Source organism: Atractosteus spatula, chromosome 6 (genome assembly GCF_055471065.1).
Source record: "Atractosteus spatula isolate fAtrSpa1 chromosome 6, fAtrSpa1.hap1, whole genome shotgun sequence".
Taxonomy (NCBI): Eukaryota; Metazoa; Chordata; class Actinopteri; order Semionotiformes; family Lepisosteidae; genus Atractosteus; species Atractosteus spatula.
In genome coordinates, this window is record NC_142711.1 from 39698883 (window position 1) to 39720400 (window position 21518).

At 37.3% G+C, this 21518-nt stretch overlaps 1 protein-coding gene across 1 annotated transcript in view; it reads left to right on the forward strand.

Annotated features, from left to right (window-relative positions):
- reck (reversion-inducing-cysteine-rich protein with kazal motifs) overlaps window positions 1-18896 on the forward strand; it is a 73945-nt gene extending 55049 nt beyond the window's left edge. Inside the window, exons 15-21 of the mRNA XM_088918714.1 lie at window positions 1886-2008; window positions 2521-2692; window positions 8507-8702; window positions 13471-13681; window positions 14221-14294; window positions 14852-15007; window positions 17392-18896. Coding sequence (XP_088774840.1) covers window positions 1886-2008; window positions 2521-2692; window positions 8507-8702; window positions 13471-13681; window positions 14221-14294; window positions 14852-15007; window positions 17392-17598 — 1139 coding nt within the window. The 3' untranslated portion in view covers window positions 17599-18896. The remainder of the gene's footprint in view (window positions 1-1885; window positions 2009-2520; window positions 2693-8506; window positions 8703-13470; window positions 13682-14220; window positions 14295-14851; window positions 15008-17391) is intronic.
- Window positions 18897-21518: the final 2622 nt, after the last annotated feature.

The following is a 21518-nucleotide window of genomic DNA, read 5'->3' on the forward strand; positions in this document are numbered from 1 at the left end:
TCGTTGGTGCTATTGGGGTATCCAGTAACAGCATTCCTCCTTTATAAGAATGTATTTTACGAACTCAAAATTATAAACAACCGCACCCAGCAATTTCCTTCCTGTGGTGTCTCTGTGGTATACCCGGAATGTCACTGTCCTCACATGAAAGAATTATCTTGCCAAAATACCCTACTCTGTTTGCTTTTCATTGCCATGTATATTTACAGGAGTACGCATGGAATTCAGTCTGAGCTAACCATGTCCAGCAGTGACTAAACACAGACTTATGTTTTGTAACACTGTCACCTTCAGGGTAGAGACTGTATTGCAGGACTATTTCTAAACCTGCCTTGGAAGCACAATTGGAATTTTTTACCAGAATGCAAAAACATTGTTTTAATGTTGCTGCATTCTTTTTATATAAAATATTTTAGTGGAGAATTTGTGTTAAATGTTTTTCATCTAATTTTTTGTAGTTGTACAATTATATGAAATTAAGCAATGTTTAACGTTTGTATATCACTTCATTCTGTGTTAAAAATATATCAATTATTCAGTACAATGTTATAAATGTTTAATAAAATTATTATGTAGGCTATATTTAGTTTAATTTGACAAAATATTGCAGCAATCTGCATGACTGATACATGTCCAATTTTCCCAGTTGATATTCAGCAGTAAAGGGGAAAAAAAGATTAGATTTGTTTAATTTGGGAAAGAAAGTTGTAGCATGAAATGTTACCTGACAGTGAGAGAATAGCTCCATAAACAGGAAGGAAAAAGATGTAAACTCATACATCGCACATACTGTATAAACTGTTTTTGTGTTAAGAAGACCTGGCACAACCTTGTGCACCGTCCTGTAGGACAAGACAGTCCTAAAGGTGACAGTGAGCTAAACTGTTCCAGAGTGACAGTGACAGTAAACAAGCCTGTCCTGTAAGTGACTGTGAACAATACTGTCCTATAAGTGACAATGACAGTGAACAGAACTGTCCTGTAGGCGACTGTGAACAAGGCTGTCCTGTAGGCGACTGTGAACAAGGCTGTCCTGTAGGCGACAGTGAATAAGCCTGTCCTGTAGGTGACGGTGACAGTGAACACGCCTGTCATGTAGATGACTGTGAACAAGACTGTCCTGTAGGTCAGGGGCTCTCAACCATTTTTGAAATGCACCCCCCCAGTTTGTCTAAGTTTGAACTTGTGTCCCCCAACCCAAAACCCATAGAGAAAACAATGCGAACACCCTCGTCACACCCGTACATAGTTTGACAAATAGCCAATGCTGCTGGGTGAATAAGAGTCTCGCCAATCGTATGAGGCTTTTTAATTTAATTAGTTAATGAACATGAACTAAAGAAATTAATTATTAAGACAAAATCAACCACCTGTCCTCTAGATCCCATCCCCACCCAACTAGTTCAAGATTCCCCCGATGTACTGGTGGGACCTATAATTAGTATGATGAACACGTCCCTTGCATCAGGCGTTGTACCTGACCAATTTAAGGTAGCAGTTGTTAGACCGCTGCTTAAGAAACCAGATTTGGATCCACAAGTTCTCAACAACTACAGACCTATTTCAAATGTTCCATTTTTATCCAAAATTCTTGAGAGAATAGTTGCGGCCAAACTTCAGTCTTATCTGGATTTATATAATATACTTGAGAAATTCCAATCTGGTTTCCGCCCAGGCCACAGCACTGAAACTGCATTAACAGGAGTTGTAAATGATAATCTGCTAGGAACTGACACAGGGAATGCAACAAACCTATCCTGTAGGTGACTGTAAACAAGACTGACCTGTAGGTGACAATGACAGTGAACAAGACTGTCCTGTAGGAGACAGCGAACAAGACTTTAGGAACCTGTTTTCTGAGGGCTGATCCTTGTGTTCTTCCTAGGCCATGGGACATCCTTCAAAGTGGACTGCCACACCTGCTCCTGCTTTGCTGGAGAGATCGTCTGCTCCACCCGCCAGTGCCTGAGCAAACAGAGCTCTGAAGAGGACAGGCACCGCTTTACTGGTACAGAACAGGAAAGCATTGGCATACCTCAGAACTGGGCCTGAGCTATCTCTGGGAACAAAACAATAAACTTTTGCTGTAGAGGCTTGAGTGACAGCTGTTCTTTTAATAAATGCAATATCCTATTAATTTGAGAGCTGATGTACAGCTCAATATTCACAAAGCATTTTCCATAACTAGTGATAGATTTTTTTTTCTGAGGACTGTAAATATATATACATGTCTCAGTGTTAATGAGCAGTTACGCCATCTGTAGTAGGGGTCTTTTTGCCTTTATATTTCTATAGCCCATTTCCTCTTCAGGAACTTTGTGTCTTTACACATACTGTACATTTCAGTTTACTTTTGTGATCAGGTTTCCACAAGTCGGCTCTTAGCTTACAGCTATTGTAAATTAAACCACACAGTGAGAGTGCAGTTCATCTGGGAAGTTGGGAAAGTCTTCTAAAAGGGCTCTTACCAATGAGCTGCTATAAATTCCCATTGAAAGGAAATGTTTTTTTGTGTTTTAGGTCTGCCATGTGGCTGTGCCGACCAGTTTGTGCCTGTGTGTGCCAAGAATGGACGCACCTACCCCAGTGCCTGCGTGGCTCGCTGTATGGGCCTGAAAGACAATCAGTTTGAGTTCGGCACCTGTCGTGACAGTGATCCGTGCTTTCCCAATCCCTGCCGTAAAGGCCAGAGGTAATGTATTTGCGTGCTTACATTGGCTAGGTTAAGAGAACTGAAGCTTTCTAGTCTTGAACAGAGAAGACTACAAGTGGACCTGATCCAAGTATTCAGAATTCTTGAAAGCCCTGACCACAAAAAATTCAACCTACAGGACTTCTTAGGAATCAGCAGTGAACCATGATACCATAAGTCACAAGTGAAAACAAGCTACACAGCCATGTTGTTAGAGTTCGTATTCTGGCTTTTTTCAAGACATAGCTGGATGAAATCCTCATTTTAGTTAACTATTAGCACAGTGATGCAGTGGTTTGCATTGTTGCCATGCAGCGCTGAGGTCCTGGGTTCAGTTCCTGTGGTGTGTGGAGTTCTTATATTTTTCCCATGTTCACATGAGTTTCTTCCAGGTTTCCTCCTACAGTCCAAAGACAGTGGTAGGTTAATTAGCTAAAGGGAAAATTGCCCCTGGTGTGAGTGTGTGCATCTCTGTCTATGTGTCCGTATGTGCCCTGCAGTACACTGGCATCCCATCCAGGGTGTGTCTCGCCATATGCCCATTGCTTGCTGGTCACAGCCCTGTGACCCTGTACTGGATAAAGCGGTTAGACGATGGATGGATAGAATTCATTATTAGGGACCAACTGAGCAAGATGCGTCACAGTGATCTTCTCTCAATGGTAGTGGTTAGCTCTGACAGCTGAGGCCTTGAAGCTCAGGGCTACTTTCTTCAATTTCAGCTTGGGGTGTCTGTCTGTGTGGAGTTTACATGTTCTCCCCATGTTCATATAAGTATTCACTGAGTGCTTTGCTTTCTTTCTACCGCTCAGAGACATGCAGGTAAAGTTTGATTGGCTGTTATAAACTTTCATTTTATTTAGGGATGGGGGGGAAGGGTTATAGTATTTCATACTTGAGAGGTTTTGCAAGTAGAACTAATACTGCTTACGTGATTACAAAGAAATATAAGCCCCTCTTTTTCGTGGCTTTTCTATTATATATATTATGTTAATTGTACTTCATTGTACTCAAAATAAAATTCTTGTTTTAAATGTATATTTCCAAAAGATAAATATTTTTTTCTTTAAATAGCTCTCTGGTAACGTGAGTACTTTAAAATTACCTAGTTCAGTTCTTGACAGTTTTAGATAAATGACTTACTGATACAAATTCAAATGCTGTCTGTTCTAGGTTTATTGGGCTTCAGTAGGCTATTGACATTTTAATAAATTAGTCAGCCTTTCGGGAAGTGTGCAGATGTGTTTTGGACCGGATTTGTCACCGCTACTTTGTTCCTTTTGCAAAATTCACTTTGGTACTTTTTTGCCATAACCAAAAGATGCAGGAAATTTTGTTTGGTGAACTCATACAATGAAAAGACATACAAGTATACAGCATAGAGCCAAGAATAAGCGCCTTTATATTTTATATAAAATAAAGTTTATTATTTTTATTATTATTATTGTTATTGTTATTATTATTATTATTATTATTATTATTATTATTATTATTATAATAAACAGCATCCACCCAACACATCTTCACATACCATCCTAACACCAGTAATCAGATAAATAACAGTGAGACCAGATAAAGCAACAATGAGTCATGCAGAAATTCCAAATTAAAGTGCAGAGTTCATGCATCTCACAGCCTCTGGGGAGGTGTTATGAAACCTAGTAGTCCTGGTCTTCGTAGACCTAAGCCATGTACAGTACAAGAGGGGAGGAAAGTAAAACGGGTTGGCAGGGTGGGAGGGTCCACAAAGGATCTTTAGATCCTCCTCCTCTCTCCTCCTCCTCTCTCCTGGGCAGAAGTGTTGCTGTACCACACAGTGGTGGAAAAGGTCAAAACACTCTCAATGACAGATCTGTAAAAGAGGGCCATTGCTTCCTGTGACACTGCTGTAACTTGACTGAGTCAGGTTTAACAAATATTGCCTATGATGTCCCACAGGGCTCTATCCTTGGTAGAAAAATCTTATTGTATCCATTTTCTAAAATTAAATTCTACTAGGACAAAAATATTATAAGTAAGTTCTGGGCAACTGATTAACTTATTAGGAATAGTCTTCTGAGTCTTGACTCCCAATATGAAACCTGAAGAGAGACATTTACAGTAGCATTATCATTAGCAGGGTCTATATTTTGACTCGCCCATTAAGCATATTACAAATGTATCATTTTATCATTATAGAAACATTTAAAATATTTTATTATTTCTTGCTAATGCTGAGAAAGAAGTTTATACTTTGAACCAATGACAGCTTATGGATATAAAAGTTGTTGGGACACAAACGATGGGAATGGAAAATGTGGTGTAATTTTTTAAACAGTATATGTACAGGTGGATTAAAGTCGTACAAAATCAAGGGTTTTCAGTATTCACCAATCTCTCTTTCTCTAACCCAACTCTTAGTAGAATACCCATCCATTCTAAACACATCATCCACTTGAGGGTCATAGGGGAGCCACAACACATCTTGGCAAGCGGGACGCAAGGCACATGTAGACACAGACATGCACTCACTAAAAGGCCAATTTGCAAGGCAGCTAACCACAGTGCCACCCTATCTATCAGTATAATATCAAGTATAGCATATAGAGCGGTTGTCTGCTTAGTGTATGTTAATAAATGATGAAATGACTGAAAAATTCAAGTAGTTTGCTTATTTTAAAGATTATTGACTCAGCAGAAATGTTTAAATGAAGGTGAATTATTGCCACCAATAACTATTAAAATTTATTTTTATGCACCTTTTTTTCTAACTACAAAATCAATTGGATGATGAGAATCTAGCTATTTAAAATAGCAGGTTGAACTTAAAACACAACAGAATAAAGCAATTTTGCGACAGTATTCTTTTTTTTTTTAATATGCCCGTTCCTTGGCTCTCTCCTCTGATCTAAGCCACAATCCCATGTGCAACCTCAGCAACACGCCCCTTGCTCTCCCGGAGAGAACCCACAAAGCACTTGCCTGATTCTTTTAATATCATTTGCTTTAATGCAGTGGGTGGGAGTAGAAATAAAAGATTACAGGACTACATAATTGCCTACCTGCCTCAAGGGCTTCTTCTTGTAATAAAACCAGAGGTAGCTCTTCCTACACTTCGTTGTAGAGGAAGGGGTAGACCTCAATTCCCGGAACCCTACAAAGCTTCATTTCAACTTTGAACTTCATGGATTAATAGAACTAATCTTTCAGATATGAATGCATTGTTTTAATTAAGTATGAATGACCTACTATTTGAAGTACGTATGAAAACTGTGAGAGTTCATGAGGAATGATATTGCCAACACCTGTGATAAAACATGTAGTCTGAATTTTTTTTTTGTGTGTATTTGCAGTCACATTTCTTCAGTGAGGCCATTTTCCTCTGGCCTCTAATAATGAGCTAATTTCTACTCATTCAGACTCTGATTGTAATGTTTTTTTCTCAACTCTTACTAGACAATCCATGTTATAGATGCAGCTGCTAGAGCCCCTTATTAACCAAAACCAAATTCACATAGTTATAGATTCTCATTATTACTGGACGGCATGATGATTTGGCATTTGACACTTGTTTTGATTCTGGCCTATTGCAGTGGAGAAATCATGGTTGACAACATTCCTAACAGGTGCTTCAGTTTCCTTTTAAATTACTGCTTCAGTGTGCTATTTTGTATGCATTTTCATTGTTTTTAAATACAGTATAAATGTTCTGTAATTTTATAGTCTATATTGTTACTGGCAGTACAGTAGCTTTACCAGCTCGTGGCCTGATCTCCTCAGGTCCTAGAAGCTAAGTAAGGCTGAGGCTGCTCAGTACTGGCATGTGAGATCTCCAAGGAAAACTGCTGTAAGTGGTGTTGGTGACCAGTAGATAGCACCGTTCACTCTGACCATAATTTCCAAACCAATTACTCATTATATTAACGAGGGCCACAATGACACTATACCTTAGGGCAAATTAAATCAAATTGAGGAGGCTCTGTCATTAAATCCCTGATTACATGGAAGCAATTTTTCAATACTAGTTTCTAGCAGTATAGTAGTACCAGTATAGCTAACACATAATGGCTGTGATACTGTACATTACCCATAAAGGAACTGTACTTCAGTGGGGGTTCAAATAAAAAGTCTTATATAAAGGCATGGAATCATATTGTTGTTATTACTACTTGTTGTCCTTTTTTAAAAAATCTGTAAAGCACTTTGAAAACACCCTTGAATTGAAGGGCACTTTAGAAATATTTAAGAATTTTTTGCATTACAATTTGACCTCGGCCTATTTTTCCTGTTCAAGTAATAAAAACACAAGCACCGGCATTCTTAAATGAATGCAGCAATTATGTCTGTTTAACTGATTTTAAATATTTTTTTCCCAGTATTCCAATGGAAATGACGTTTGTTTTGTGTTGTCAAAACACCTAAATAAAGCTTAGCTATGGCATTTGGTTGCTTTTCAAGGAAAGGATTGAAAGGAGCTCTGTCAAAAGCAAAGCCTGTTATGATTTAGTTTATAAAATACTTGTATTTGCGTTAAAGGGGTTTCTTGCTGAATTTCCAAGTTGACAAGTGGCTAATACAGTTGTGGTGTGGAGAAAAAAAGCTTTAGCAGGGACCACTATTCATTAGAAGTGTTCTTTGCAGAACTACAGTTTTAAGATTAAGGAACCCTAGCCTTTAATCTTAAATGTTCCCAACTGCAAGCACTCCAGCATAAAACCTTCTATTATACAAAAATAAATTTTCCGGTATTTTCTCCTAGTGAATGCTTCCCTGTCACGACGACAGGTTTTGTGCTTTCTGGCTAAGTGCATGGTTTGTTTGACATTTCAGTTAAGGTGATATACATGGGCACCATCTGCAGTTTGTTTTGGGGAAAAAAAACATAGTGCTACAGCATGAAGTCAAAATACACTGATGATGTCTGTTGGGCTAAAACGTGTTATTTGTTATTGTGTCTAGTTAGTGTTTAAAGCTTTTTAAGCATTACATAAATGATTAAAGAATTTTTTTAAACTTTTTTTGAAATGTGAGTGCAGATTTGTAAGCTTCTTGTTTTAAAGTGCTTGAATCTGGTTAAGCAAAAAACTAAGACTCGATAGTGTAAGATAAATAATTATCTGCACGAAGATAAGTATTACACTGCACTGCCTATACTGCAATACTGTTCTCAGACGTTGTGCTTTGATAAAGCTCTATATTACATAATATAAAATTTAAGTATATAAGATGCAGAAATATTACTGGTATTAGAAACACTTTAGATGCACAAATCTCCAGGGCCAGGTAGTATTTTTCCAATTGTACTTAAGGAAACAAGCAATGTTATTAATGGACTAGCAAAACTAATCTGTCAGTCAATCAAAACAGAGGTGACACCCATTGACTGGGAAATTTTTCCAGTCAAGAAAATCAACATTGAATCACAAAGCAAAGAGACAAAAGTGGAAACTACCGAAAGGTTCATTTAAAACCAACGCCAGAACATCAGGAAGGAAGCACCATTTTACAAAGATGGCTGTGACAGTCTGGAATAGGCTACCAACCGCTACTCATCCATGGCGTCAATGCTTATATCCTGACTTTCAACAAAAAGCTGGACAAGATCCTTGACAATTAGCAATTAATTAGACACTCCACCAATTGAGCTAAAAGGGAGAGGATATGTATCCTCCTTGCTCTTTCGGCCTTTCTTATGTTCTCCTATGAACAGTTCTATGGAGGTAACACACTTGTTACTTGTCATTAAAAAAAATAGCACTAAAACCATATATATATGTTTACATATCGTATCTTGAATGACCGTAGTACTAATGAGAATTTTTTCTCTTGTTTCAGATGTATACCAAAACGGAAAGTGTGCCTGACAAGCATTGATGATTATCCCTGCACTCAGTATGAATGTCTGACATTTTCTGGGCCGTGTGACCACTCTTTGGTGGATCCAGTGTGTGACATAGACAATATGGAGCATCCTAATCTCTGTGAGCTTTACAAAAGTGGAAAGACCCTTGCCTACATCGGTCATTGCCAGGTAGGACTAGATCTCTAATGTACTTGCTTTTGAATTCTGGCACATAGAATCTAGTGGGCCAACATATTTGAAGGTTTCATGTCTGTGGTTCCTTTTTTGAGTTTCACTACTGTTTATGATATAATGTTATTATATGACTTGTTAAATTGTACTTAAGTAAGAAAGAGAAAATTATATTTTGTTAGGATCTTACCTTTCTACTTTGTACCTACATTTTAACATAAAAAAAAAAATAATTTACCATGGACAGAAAATAAACTGAAACTAGGAAACATGAACTAGATCTTAAAAACAAATTTGATAGTGTGGCCATTTTTAAGTACCCTTTTTAGGAAACTTCAAGGCTCCTTGTTCAAAAAATGAAATATTTTATGACATAGTGAGGGTGCCATTCTCCTTTGTTTTTTTAGCAATTAGAAAATCAGACCTTGAAAAAGAAGAGTACAACTTTCAGTCACTAAATGGAAGTCCTCCTGACCTGACATGTCTCTTGATCACTGGCTTAGTTTGTTAAACCGTGATCACGCACTGTACCTTTTTGTTGAGGGTCTGTCTTTAGATTGGGTTCCTGCTACGTGTCTGGTGCCCACAGTGCAGTGATACCTAGTGGGAGAGCATCTGAAACTGGTTTTATGTTTTTTAAATGACCATTTGGTAAAAAAGGAGAGAGATTATAACAGTTATTGTCAAATGTACAGCTGTGACAGTTTTAGATAAATATAACAAACACACTGTGTCTCTCAGCAGCGAATGGCAGCAGCTGGGCTAAGTGTCAGTCAGACAGCAGTACACCCTGAGATAACAAGATGCAGGCTTGAGCGTTCCTCTGAGACCCACATTCATAAGCAGACTGCTGAAACTTGGAGTCAGCTGAAGTGTCATAAAGGAATTCTGGTTCAGTGTCTGGATTAGTGAAAATGACAGTAAAATCTCTGTTTCATCATTTGTTTTCTCTTCTAATCAGGAGTTAGGAAAGTGTGAATGCAGACTGATTCTCTTTGCAGCTCCTCAATATATTTTGATAAATTAGTTGATGACTTCTAACTAAGCTGCCAGGACTTTCTTTAATATCTGGAATCACCACCATCTACAGTGTCCATCTGAATGTAAAGACAAAGACACAGGATTGAGTGTTTGACATTCACACATAAACAAATAGGAGGAAGCTTCTTGGCAGAATATGGTTGGCTTCTTCATTTAATTTTTTAAAATCAAGAGCCTCCAATATGGCTCCCAAGAAGCTCAACCCGTAAAGCTCCACCCCCAGTGCAGGTTGACCATCTTAACTGGTTTCAAACTTATTTGCTTGATTTAGGTGGAGCAGTCGTCCAGGTTCTCCTCAGCTCCCTGTACAACAGCAACTTCAGTGACTGCACAGCATGTCTGTGTGCTAACAGTAATATGATAGTTTTGTATTTAGAAAAGCAGGTGACCAGACAGATCATTTCAAAGGACACTTGTAGGTCTTCACCTCTCCTGTTCTGATTTATGATTTGGAGTGGTGAGCTGAATTCGTTAGCAGTAAGCAGTTCTATACTGGGAAGGCATGAGAGGAAGAATATCTGAAAATTATAATTTTGAAAAAAAATATATTCCTGATGGGGTTTGATAGCCTCTTGGTTATAGACCTCTGTTCCACAGTGCAGGATTGAGTGTCCTTACCAGTCCTACTCAGGGTTTTGGTTTTAAGTGCTATTTGTGTTAGAAGGGATGCAATACAAATAAATATCTTTATATAAATGAACACAGGCCATTACTGTTCTCTGGACTTAGCTCTCAATTTGCACATGGGGACATTTTAAGCCCTGCTGACTTAATAGGTATTATAACTATTGAAATTGGAAAAACAAACATCAGATGGAATTGCCAAGAAGAAGTCTGTTTCAATAGTATAAGGGTGAGACTTCATGTCAACGGCCATCTGCTAAGAGGGGCTATACAGTGTTCCTCTGTTTTATTAGTTTTAATATTTTTGCAACGTTTTGTGATTATAACCACTTTTGCCTTACTGGAATATCATCTTTATTGTCATCCCAATGCCAAATATGTGATAGCAGTTTTAACAATATTATGCATAGGAAGGATTTGCATTGCCTCCAATTAACATTAATTATGAAGAGTACTGTTGGAAAACAAACCAGCAGACAAAGGGATACTCCAGGACCAGGACTGAGAACCACTGATGTTAATTAACTATCTAATTCTGTAGAATATGATTATTCTGTTGTTTTACCTCAAGGTTACAAGAACAGGTTTTTAGTAAGGTCATATCTGGAATCCTCTGTGCCAAATGGCAAACATAGTTATTTCATCTTGTGACCTGTCAGAGCACCCGATGAAAAACAAACTTATTAATGTGGAAAATTGCAAATTAATCTACTTTTTTTTTTTACACCTGGGCAATTTTTTTCTCTTGTAGTTTGTTTTTAAGCAGACTGTTGTGAAGGTAAATTAACAACTCTGAGAATACTACCATTATACACCTCTAATTAAGACCAACGTGCAATTTGCCCACTCTATAAATAAGCATCACAAGAAGAAGCTTTGCAATCAGTGACATAACTCCTGCATTTCACTGCTCTTTATGAGTCTTGAATGATAGGCCTGTGACATTTAGAGCAAGCGGTACTTTGTTATAAGAAAGCCAGTGACATCTGTTTTATTCCTTATAAAAATGCAGGCTGTACAGGGCTGTAAGTTCAGCTAAACTGACCAATCATAAAAACCATCCTTCAATTACAGACATACTGGCGCTTACGTTTGTTTTCAACTGCTGTTATAATAATTCAGTCTGTCTTTTCTCTTGTATACTTTTTTTTCTCTTCCTCATCTTCTGTAGATGCTGAAACCTTTGTCTTTTTGTGTCAGTTCTCATCTTTTTGTCTTTCTTATCTTGCCAATCACAAGGGATTACCTCAGTCTGAACTATGATAGCGATGGACAGAGGCTTACATCTTATAGGTATCCCTCTTTTCTCCATCTGGGTTTTTTTAGCAAGCACCTTCAATAATGTACAAGAAGAAGGTTTGCCCTCTAATATATTTGCATGAAGTTGATGTAATTTTGGCTAGAAAATGTTTACCGTCTTTTTTTAGAGCCTCACTGTATAGTCACTATTGTGTTCATATTTGACTAAATATTCACTGCTTTTGTGTAAATTTAACTTATTTTCTTTTAGAACATGGGTGTCCAATACTGGTTCCTGAAGAGCATGTCTACAGGTTTTCTAGGTCTCATTAAATCTATATTACCTGAAGAGCCGACAGTAACTATTAAACTAGTTCAGTTAAGCCAGAAACCCACTTAGGTAGCTCAAGCTACATGTTGAATTCATTGAGAGCTGAATTTGAATGAAAACCCTCCAGGACCAAGACTAGACAGCCCTGCTTTTAGCGGATTATCATGAAATCACTAGATGATTTGAAGGGGTTCTAGCTATAAATGTTATCCGCTCGTTAATGGGCATTTTATCTTGCTTATTAAGCAAACTAGAGGATGCAGGACTGTCTTAAAATTAATATTAATTATAAAATAAAGCTAATTTGCAAAGGCATCAAAATAGAAAGTATTTTCAGATTGCACTTCAAATTGAACACTGCTTTGAAAGCTATAATTTGGCCTCTGTCAATAGCTGTGTGTCTCTCAAATTGTTTGGATGAATGTATTTTGGATAGTTATTATCATTAAGTGGACACAATGACATGTAATTTAGTCAAATGAAGTGTACTCCACTTGTTTGGAAAGTGAGCACAATGGTATGTCCTTGACACACCTGTGGGACAGTCTACTTATTGGACTGATCATGGCTATTGAGGTACATCAGGGTGTTTAATGAGAGGCACATAAATGTCTGTGCGACACAAAAATGAGAAGGAGGCTAAATTAACAGCTTTTTAATGAAAAGATGTGACCATGCAGTTATAGTGTTTGAAATAAGGAGTCTAGCTGTACTTCTTTCCAGAAGAACAATTTTTGCAAATGAATGCATTTAAGAGTCATAAGAAATACTGCCACCTCATAAAATTGATTTTTGTCTTGCTGGTGGGTTTAACAGCAAACATCCTCCCTGAAAATGAATAGGGATTTAAAGAGTAATTATTAAGAAGGAGCAACCCAGGGCTTAGCGGCATGTTAAAGGACATTAGTTATGTATTACCTTCCTAAAAGTGCTCTATCACAAGATATTCTAAAAGGTGTACTGTAGGTGGGTTGTAAGTAATTTAATTTAAACTGTATGCTGTTAAGACTGATCAATACCGGAGTATTAGTTGCAGTTTGCAGCGGTGTAGATATTAGATACATTTGGACAGGTGCTAGTTGCATCTGAAACCTGCACTGGTGGGAACGAAAAAGAGTAGCCCAAGTGTGGGAAAACATTATCTGAAACGCCACACCGACAGTTTGTAAACATAAAACAGAATGTAACATTAACATTTCTTTTTTTTTCTAACCTGTTGTCGTACTTCCACTTGTACCCCACCCCATCCCTGAAAAAAGCTTATCGCAGTCAATTTTCCTGAGTCTTGACTACATTTTGGATGCAGATGAATGTTTTAATTAAAATATTCTACCTTTGTACAGTCATGTCTGTAGAAGTACTGAAAGATTAAAACTATGGCTCCTATTGAAACCCTTTGTTAAAGCTTATCAGTAGGACTGATAAATTAGCATTAAGGGTGAACCTTGAAAAGCCTGCTCATCAGTCAGTGAGGAAACAAGAGCCCAGAATCCTGCTCCTATCACTGATTTGTTGCACTGCTCTTTGAAGGATGCCTGCAAGAAACCAAATCCTGTCTGTGGTCACAATGGGGAGACCTACTGCACAGTGTGCGCTGCCTATTCAGACCGCGTGGCTGTGGACTACCCTGGCCGCTGTCATGCTGTGGGGGTGGTGTCTGAGGTCAGCACAGATTCAGGGTGTGCCACCATCAACTGTCCGGCACTCCCCACAAAAGGATGCAATCCAGTTATACCACCAGGTAAGATGAGGAGGCAACTCTTGAAGTCTTTACTATTTGATTCATTTTAGATTTGGTTTTGTTTGCATACCAAGATCTTTAAACTTGTCCAGTGCCATTCAGGAAGTTGCTGATTGGATTAATCTGTTGGTTTCTGACACCAGAAATTGCTGCAAAGTTATTCTTGTAGTGATATATAAAAACTTAGCTTGGTTACGATATTGCAGTAAACTAATGGATTAAATGACTGGTCTCAGGCCCCCTCACAAATCACAGCTTTACTTTGTCTATATTTTTACATTTTAATTCACTGCAGTAAATCAGCATGAACAGTACTAACTCTTGGGATTCTAAGTAAAAGTGTGGTCTTTCATCATTAAAGTGTTGAAAGGAAGCATCTATAAATAGTATTATGAATATTAATACACAACAAAAATAGCAATAGTGTTGGACTGCATAAATCACCAGCTTTGTTCATGCATGAAGAAACAGCTTTGGGTGTGCTATTGGATCCCACTGTCATTTTCCTATTAAACTGATCACAATGTTTGTGTTCATAGGAGCCTGCTGTCCCTTGTGTGCAGGAATGCTTCAGATTCTGTGGACTAAAGAGCAAATGAATGTCTTTGCGAAGGTAAAGCACACTCTGTCTTTGTATTGTGGAGATCATGAGACATCCCCACTGCCATCATTCTACCTCAAGCTTTAGTTGACTGTCGGTAGATTTATGGCCTTTTAAAGTATTTCAAGTTGTCTTCAAATTAACAGTGTAAACTGAGTGGGAATGATTTTGATTTCCTTGTTGTCAGTGGAAGCATCTCTTGCATCTCTCCCTGTTTGTGTGGGTTTTTGCCAGGTGCTCTGGTTTCCTCTCACAGGAAAGACATACTGGCAGTTTAATTGGGTTCTGGGAAAAGTGGCCCTGGTGTGCGTGTCAGCATGTGCCATGCGGTGATGCTATGGACTGGCATCCTCTTCAGGGTGTGTCCTACCTTGCGCCCGTTACCCGCTGAGATAGACTTCTGCTCCTCTCTGACCCTGAATTGGAAGAAGCAGTTAGAAATGGATGGGTGAAATCCTTTAGTGGCATTTAAAATACCCTTCAGATCTATCCACAGTCTAGTGCACTCTGCTGATTAATCTGTTGACTTGTGAATCTGCCCACACCTTCTTTATTTCTTCTTTTTGCAGCTCAATAACAACAAGCCTGTGACAATCCATGATATCCTCCAGATACTGCGACTGCATATTTCAGTACCGCAGTGTGACATATTCGGCTATCTAAGCATCGATTCAGAGATTGTGATCCTCATTGTGCCTGTTGATGAGCGGCCCACTCCCCTGCAGGTATGTTGCCCTATACCTGTTACAGGCTGGACAGCAGAGGCTGAGGTGGAAACAGGTCTCCTGCACCTTTCACGGTGGGGTGGAAACAGTGTGTGTGTGTGTCTGCCCCTCCACCACTTTAGAGACCCTTAAAAAATCTATTCTTAAATCTTTTATTTATTAACTGGTTGAAAAGTGGAAGTTCAAACTGTGGAATTATAGTGACTATCAAAAATATTTATCCCCCTTGGACTTTTTCACATTTTACTGTGTCACAATATAGAATCACGATTTATTCATTTCAATATATTTTTGCCATTGATCAACACAAAACATTCTATAAATGTCAAATTAAAAACAAAATTCTACAGATCCTGCTAAAGTCATTATATAAAGTAACTAAGTAATTATATTATATAAATTAACTGTAAAACAGAAAATAAGTGATTACATATGTATTCAGCCCTTTTCACTATGTCATACTTAAATAGATCCGGTACAACCAAATGCTTTAGAAGTTGTATAATTTGTTGAAAAATGGATAAATGAAAACAGCAAAATAAAGAGAAATCGTATAGGGGAAAACATGCTGCAGACTGCAAGAGACATGGGACTTGGGATAAAATTCATCTTCTAGTAGGACAATGACCCAAAACATGCAGCCAAAGCCACAGTGGAGTGGTTTAAAAAGAGCGGCCCAGTCAATGCCTGGACCTCATTCCAATCAAGAATCTGTGGCAGAAGTTGAAAATTGTTGTTCACCAACAGAGAGTGTTTTCTGTCAGTCAATAGCACAAACTTCCAGTTAAATGCATTATAATTACAATTTTAAACACTATCAAATGTAAAAGGTCCAAGGGGGGGTGAATACTTTTGATAGCCACTCTAAATGAATTAAAATAAATTGAAGTATTGAAATTAAAGAACATTACGATGTCTGTAACACCTGATCTGAGATGGCACTGTTCTGATTGTGCCTGTTTGTAATTTTCCAGGTAAGTAACTCTTGTTTTTTCATGAAGTTGTTAATAGTGGGAGTGACATAATTTTGTGTCATTTTGTCATCAAGTTGTAAAATTAACAGCACATTTTGATGAAAGCAGAAAGCACATCACACTGCTCCTGGTAAGAATAGTTTTATTATGACAGACTGTAGTCTATTTTTTCACATTGTATATTAGGTTTCTTATAAGAAGTGCTGTATTATTCTAAGATGCTGTATTCATCGCGTGTATAAATGTCATGGTTTGTCCTTTTAAAAAATAGCTTAAGACTTCCTGAAGGAAGTCTATCAGGGTAGCCATGTGACTGACTGAGAAACTTGTTCTGATTAAACATTTTTATTGTTTTAATGTGAAAGAGAAAATATATTTTATTTTTCTAAAATTAATGTTATTACTAATTATAGTAATATGTGACAATTATTGGAGTGATACATGATTAAACACATTTGCTAGTTAACTGCATTGCAGCTGTATGCTAAAGAGTAACAGATAAAACACATCTTTATTTACTAATGTATTTAAACCAGTTCTTGTGAGTTTAAATCTCACAAACTCATCCTTTTTTATATGTAAGATGAATACTGATTAATGTGTTGTATGTTTTGCATGTCATGCTGTTCTTCAGTACATATGGAGTAGATATTCTCACAATCTTTTGCATCTAAGCAGTTATGTGTGTTTTATACACAGAGAAACTTACAAAAAACATTACATTAAAAATACCAGACATCGACCCATACATAGTCATTATACATCACTCCTACAGGAATCCACACAGCTTACCAGAACCTGTGAATTTACTCCACCCACAATTATTCAAAGGCCCTTATATTGCACATTACCCCTTCATTTTTGCCACTGATTGCACTTACCTGTAAGCCAATACTCCTTTATTCATTGAGTAGTTTGACTGAGTATGGAATTGTATTTTTTTGTTATGTCTGCATTAAGGGACTAGAATGTCTGTTTGAAGGCATTATTTGATATTCTTCTTGCAGAACATGCAAGGGGTCAGAGGATATACTAACATACTCTTAATGTAAGCAGTTTGAAAGTTCAGCTCAGGTGGCTGCCCCACTAAAACTTAGAACATATCCTCAAGAGTGGACATCTTCTTGGCTTTTAGTTGCACAGAAAGATTGTTATACCAGACAGTTATTCCACAGTGCCTGACACTTAGTACCACAGAACTGAAAAACATGGACAGAATCTTGACTTTTAGCACCAAAAACCTGTTATCTGTGAAGAAAGTAAATTCGCTGTTGTACAGTATAAATGAAGTCAACATGTGCCTTCCAAGACCAGAAAAAAATACTCAGGACATGCAGTTCTTTGGCGATAAAGTTTTGCACAGCTGTGTGCTCCAGATAAACCCTAATGCTTGTGTATTTCACTGAACAGATTGAGGCTTGCAACAAGGAAGCTGAGAAGATTGACTCCCTGATAAACTATGGAAGTCCCACCCTAGTTTCCCATGTGCCACTGTCGGCCTTCACTGTATCAGAGGTGAAGGTCTCCACATTGACCTCTGCTGCACCTGCTCTCGCCATGCCTGTATTTTTCTCACTTCTCCTGAGCTTTTCCTTCACTCTTTTTGTTAGCCTTTAAGATTGTAGCTGCCTCTTACTGAATGCTGAAAGTTAAATTAAAGTATGTGTGTAAAGGCCATGCTTTTACCTGAAAAAATGTGTTAGGATACTGAAAAAGAAAAAAGAAAATTGTATTTTCCTAATGAGGGCAGTTATGATCACTTCTGCTGCTATGAAGGCTTAAAACATTTGCCTCCTTAGGGAATGTTAACCAATCCGTTTGCTTTTTTGAAAAGTGATGGGCTTCACGTGCTGAGGTTCTGCTCTTTGTGTTTAGAGACTGAGAACAGTTCTGCACCCTGACACATAGTTTGTTTCCTCTAGAAATAGCTATAGTCAAATGAAAGGAAAACAGCAGAGAAGCTGGTGGCATTATGGTTTGGGAAGATGGTGATGTATTATGGACATGCCAGCTCTCTTCTGCTCAGAAATAATTGCCAAGGCTCAGAGGATGAAGTTACTATATTCAAATCTAGTATGCAGTTTTAGACATTTCTTATTGTAAATAAGAAAGGTGAAGAGAAGAAAATCAAACTGGAAGAGCTATTACCTATAAAAACACCATCATTCATAAGCTGAAAGAGAAAAGGGATTTATTTTGTTCCTGTGTAAACTTATTAAAAGAAAACACGCTCAGATGAAGAAAACCAATAGCCATGTTTATGATAATGACAATCATTGCTTTATCCACATGTGGGTAATATGACAACATGCCTTACTAAAGAAATATAAATAAATCATATATAAAGTAATGCAATAATTTTATAATGTTTATATTGTATTTTTTAAGAATTTGAACTTTGTTCAATGTGTGGATGCTTGAAATAGGATCCATCAAGTTTTCTTAAAAACAATTAAGAAGCAGGATATACAGTAGATGTGCCATTCTAAATGTTATTGTACTTGCATGATGACTAATTATGAAGTGTTTTATTCCAGAATGTACTGTGGTGACTCACTCTGTTGTGTGTTTGTTTTTGCGTTGTTTGTCCAAGCATCCCTGCTACCTGCCACATGAAGTGAATTTGTCTCAGTATTATTGTGCTAGGCAGCTTTGTAGAATTAAACATTTACAGAAGGGTTTCCATTTTCCTGTTTTTGTTTGTTTTTATTTTTATATTTCAAAGTTTTTTTTGCCAACGTAAATGTGATATGTACTGCCAAAATGTAGAACATATATAAATATAGGCACTTAAGCATAACTTTAAACCTCAGTTTTTTGCATCGTGTTTTAGCAAAAAAGCCAGTATTTGTGAGTTCTTAAAATGTCGACAATGCATATTTTATTACCTATAAAATAAAACTCTGTCAAAAGTGTTCCATCTTGTTGTGTTTCTTCAGTGTGTGCATTGAGGCTGCTGTGGTTGAATGCCAAAATGAATCTTTCGCATTATGAGTCAAGACCATTGTATTTGTTCTCCACAATCTGTTGAACTGGTTTGAGATTACATTTATCACAGAAGAACACCCATATCTCATGTACAGTTAATAATATACACAGCAACATGGCATGGTAACTTCATGGAGTTACAAAATGCACTGCATATGGTCCACATATTGACCACTAGATGGTGATAAAGATTCAGATCTGGAACAGGTCATTGCCAGCCTTGGCCTCACAATTGGTCACAACAGGTAATTTCTGAATACACAGGTTGCAGGATCTCCTTCAAGAAGATGTCTTCAATCAACAGTTACATCAAAAAACACAAACATTTCAAAGGAAGAAGGGAGAAACTACCCCTTTTCACCTTTGTCTCATTTATGAACACTTGTTTTGGTTATTTGTTATCAGGTGACACCTGTTGTGCTTTACACTTGCTTTTTTTCCATTTAAAATTGCTAAAATAGTGTAAGGAGACATTTCATTTGTAGTCCTCTTCTTTTTGTGGCTCGTGAGTGACAAAAATGACTCGTTTACACAGGGTCTGAACCAGCAGATGTCAATATTTTGTAAGGCTACACATTGTTGCCTTTTTTACAATAAAAAATAATTACAGTTGTGGAATAAATTTAGACTGTTTAGCTGCATTTCCTGTTCAAGAGGGAAATCCAAAAACTACCCCACTTTGTTCCTGAAAGGAAGATTATTCCTCAAAGATGGTTCATTCTTAAAATGATTCTGCACTTCAGACAAACCATTTGTAAATAGTTCTGGTAAATGTGGAGAACCTGGTAACTGTAAATAAGTGATTCTGTCACTTTCTAGGTGAAGCAAGTGAAATGGTTAACTGCAGACATTCTGGTCTCTTTAACCTCCCCAGAGTCAATATTTACTCTCCAGTTGAGCTTAGCCCTTATGGTTATTTTTACATTCTTAATACAAAAATTGCAGAAACATCTTTACCAAAGTTTAAAAATGCTTACATAAGTAGTAAAACGATAATGACAGTATCTTAATATTGGTACTATATTGATTTTTTCATAATCTAGAATTGTGTGAGAGTGTTCCTCGGTACGTAAATTCAGGCTATGATCTTATCATACATACTTCAATGTAGAGATAACGGGGATATGGATATGAAGGGCATAGATAGGGCACTTTCGATATGATATTAATGGGCATCTACCAGTTGTCCAGAATAACACATCCAATGTCATGGACCTCACCATCTGCCCTCTCCACATCTCCTGTCATTAGCAAACAAGTTCTTTGTGGTGTGTTTCATATTAATATTCACACCTGTCAACACTCCATGCTTGACACAAACTCCACTTGCTTTCCACACCTGGCTGACAGACTTTCTTCAAACTGGAGCGTATGATTTTAACACCTTTGTTAGGATGAAGATACTTTCATTAAATCTAGAGCTACTGCACACATTTGTGTGAAGATCTTATATAAACATGAGCACTTGGAATGCCTCCACTTGATAAATACTGTATGTCTTTTTCAGAATTTTACAATTTGGAATAGAAAATGCACATGATTCTATCATCAAAATAGTAATAAAGAAGGCACAAAGGGTAACTGCTTAAATAAGCTAAACAGGTGTTTAAAATGGAAAAACTGACATAATCAATATGGTTTACTATATATTTCTGTGACTGAAGGCTGCTGTAAATTATAAAACCACAACAAACAAGCTAGACAGGTCAAATAGCCCTGTCTCATTTGTAAACATTCTGGTGTTCATATTATCCTTTTACCTCTTTGCTTTATTAATGTTAATACTTTGAGTAATGAAATCTACAAGGTGGTCTGGACTGCCATTAAATTAATTAAACTATTTCCTCACAGTTTTTACAGGTTAAAATTCAGCATAACATAGTCAGAAGTAAGAAATCAAGGTAGAAAAATATTTCAGAGTGCTTTTGGCTTTGGCTTTGGCTTTGATTCAGAGTTGATGTTCTTGAATTAGTTAACTAAACATTACAGAACTATAAGTCACTGGCTAAAGGCTTTGACAACACATTTCAAGTGTTGAACTGCCTAAGACTTAAATATCAAAGTGAAACATACAGTAGATGTACTTATCGGGTCAGTGTAGTTTCCTGTTGAAGTGTCTTTAAATACTTTATAGTGAAAGCTAACTGGGAGAATGAAGAGCTTGCAGAAATAGGTCACTTTTCTGCCAGACCAAAAAAGCTCATGATATGTGAACAGGAGTTTAGATAGATAAGACCTTATTGATCCTAAAGGGAAATTGAGGTTTTACAGCAGACCAGCCCAAGACAAGCAAAAACAGACATCAGAATAGACTAAATATTAAAATAAAATAAGTACAGCAATACTTAATAAAATATATAGAATTAGTGTGTGCTAATAAAATATGCTCATAGTCACTTTAAAACAATAAGTACAAAAAGTACAATAGTGCAACATGCTGTCCATAGATGAGCAGATTAAGGGCTAGCAGTCCTAGCCTAGGGCAGTGTTATACACCCTGACAGCAGCCGGGAGGAAGGACCTGCAGAAACGTTCCCTTGAACACCGTA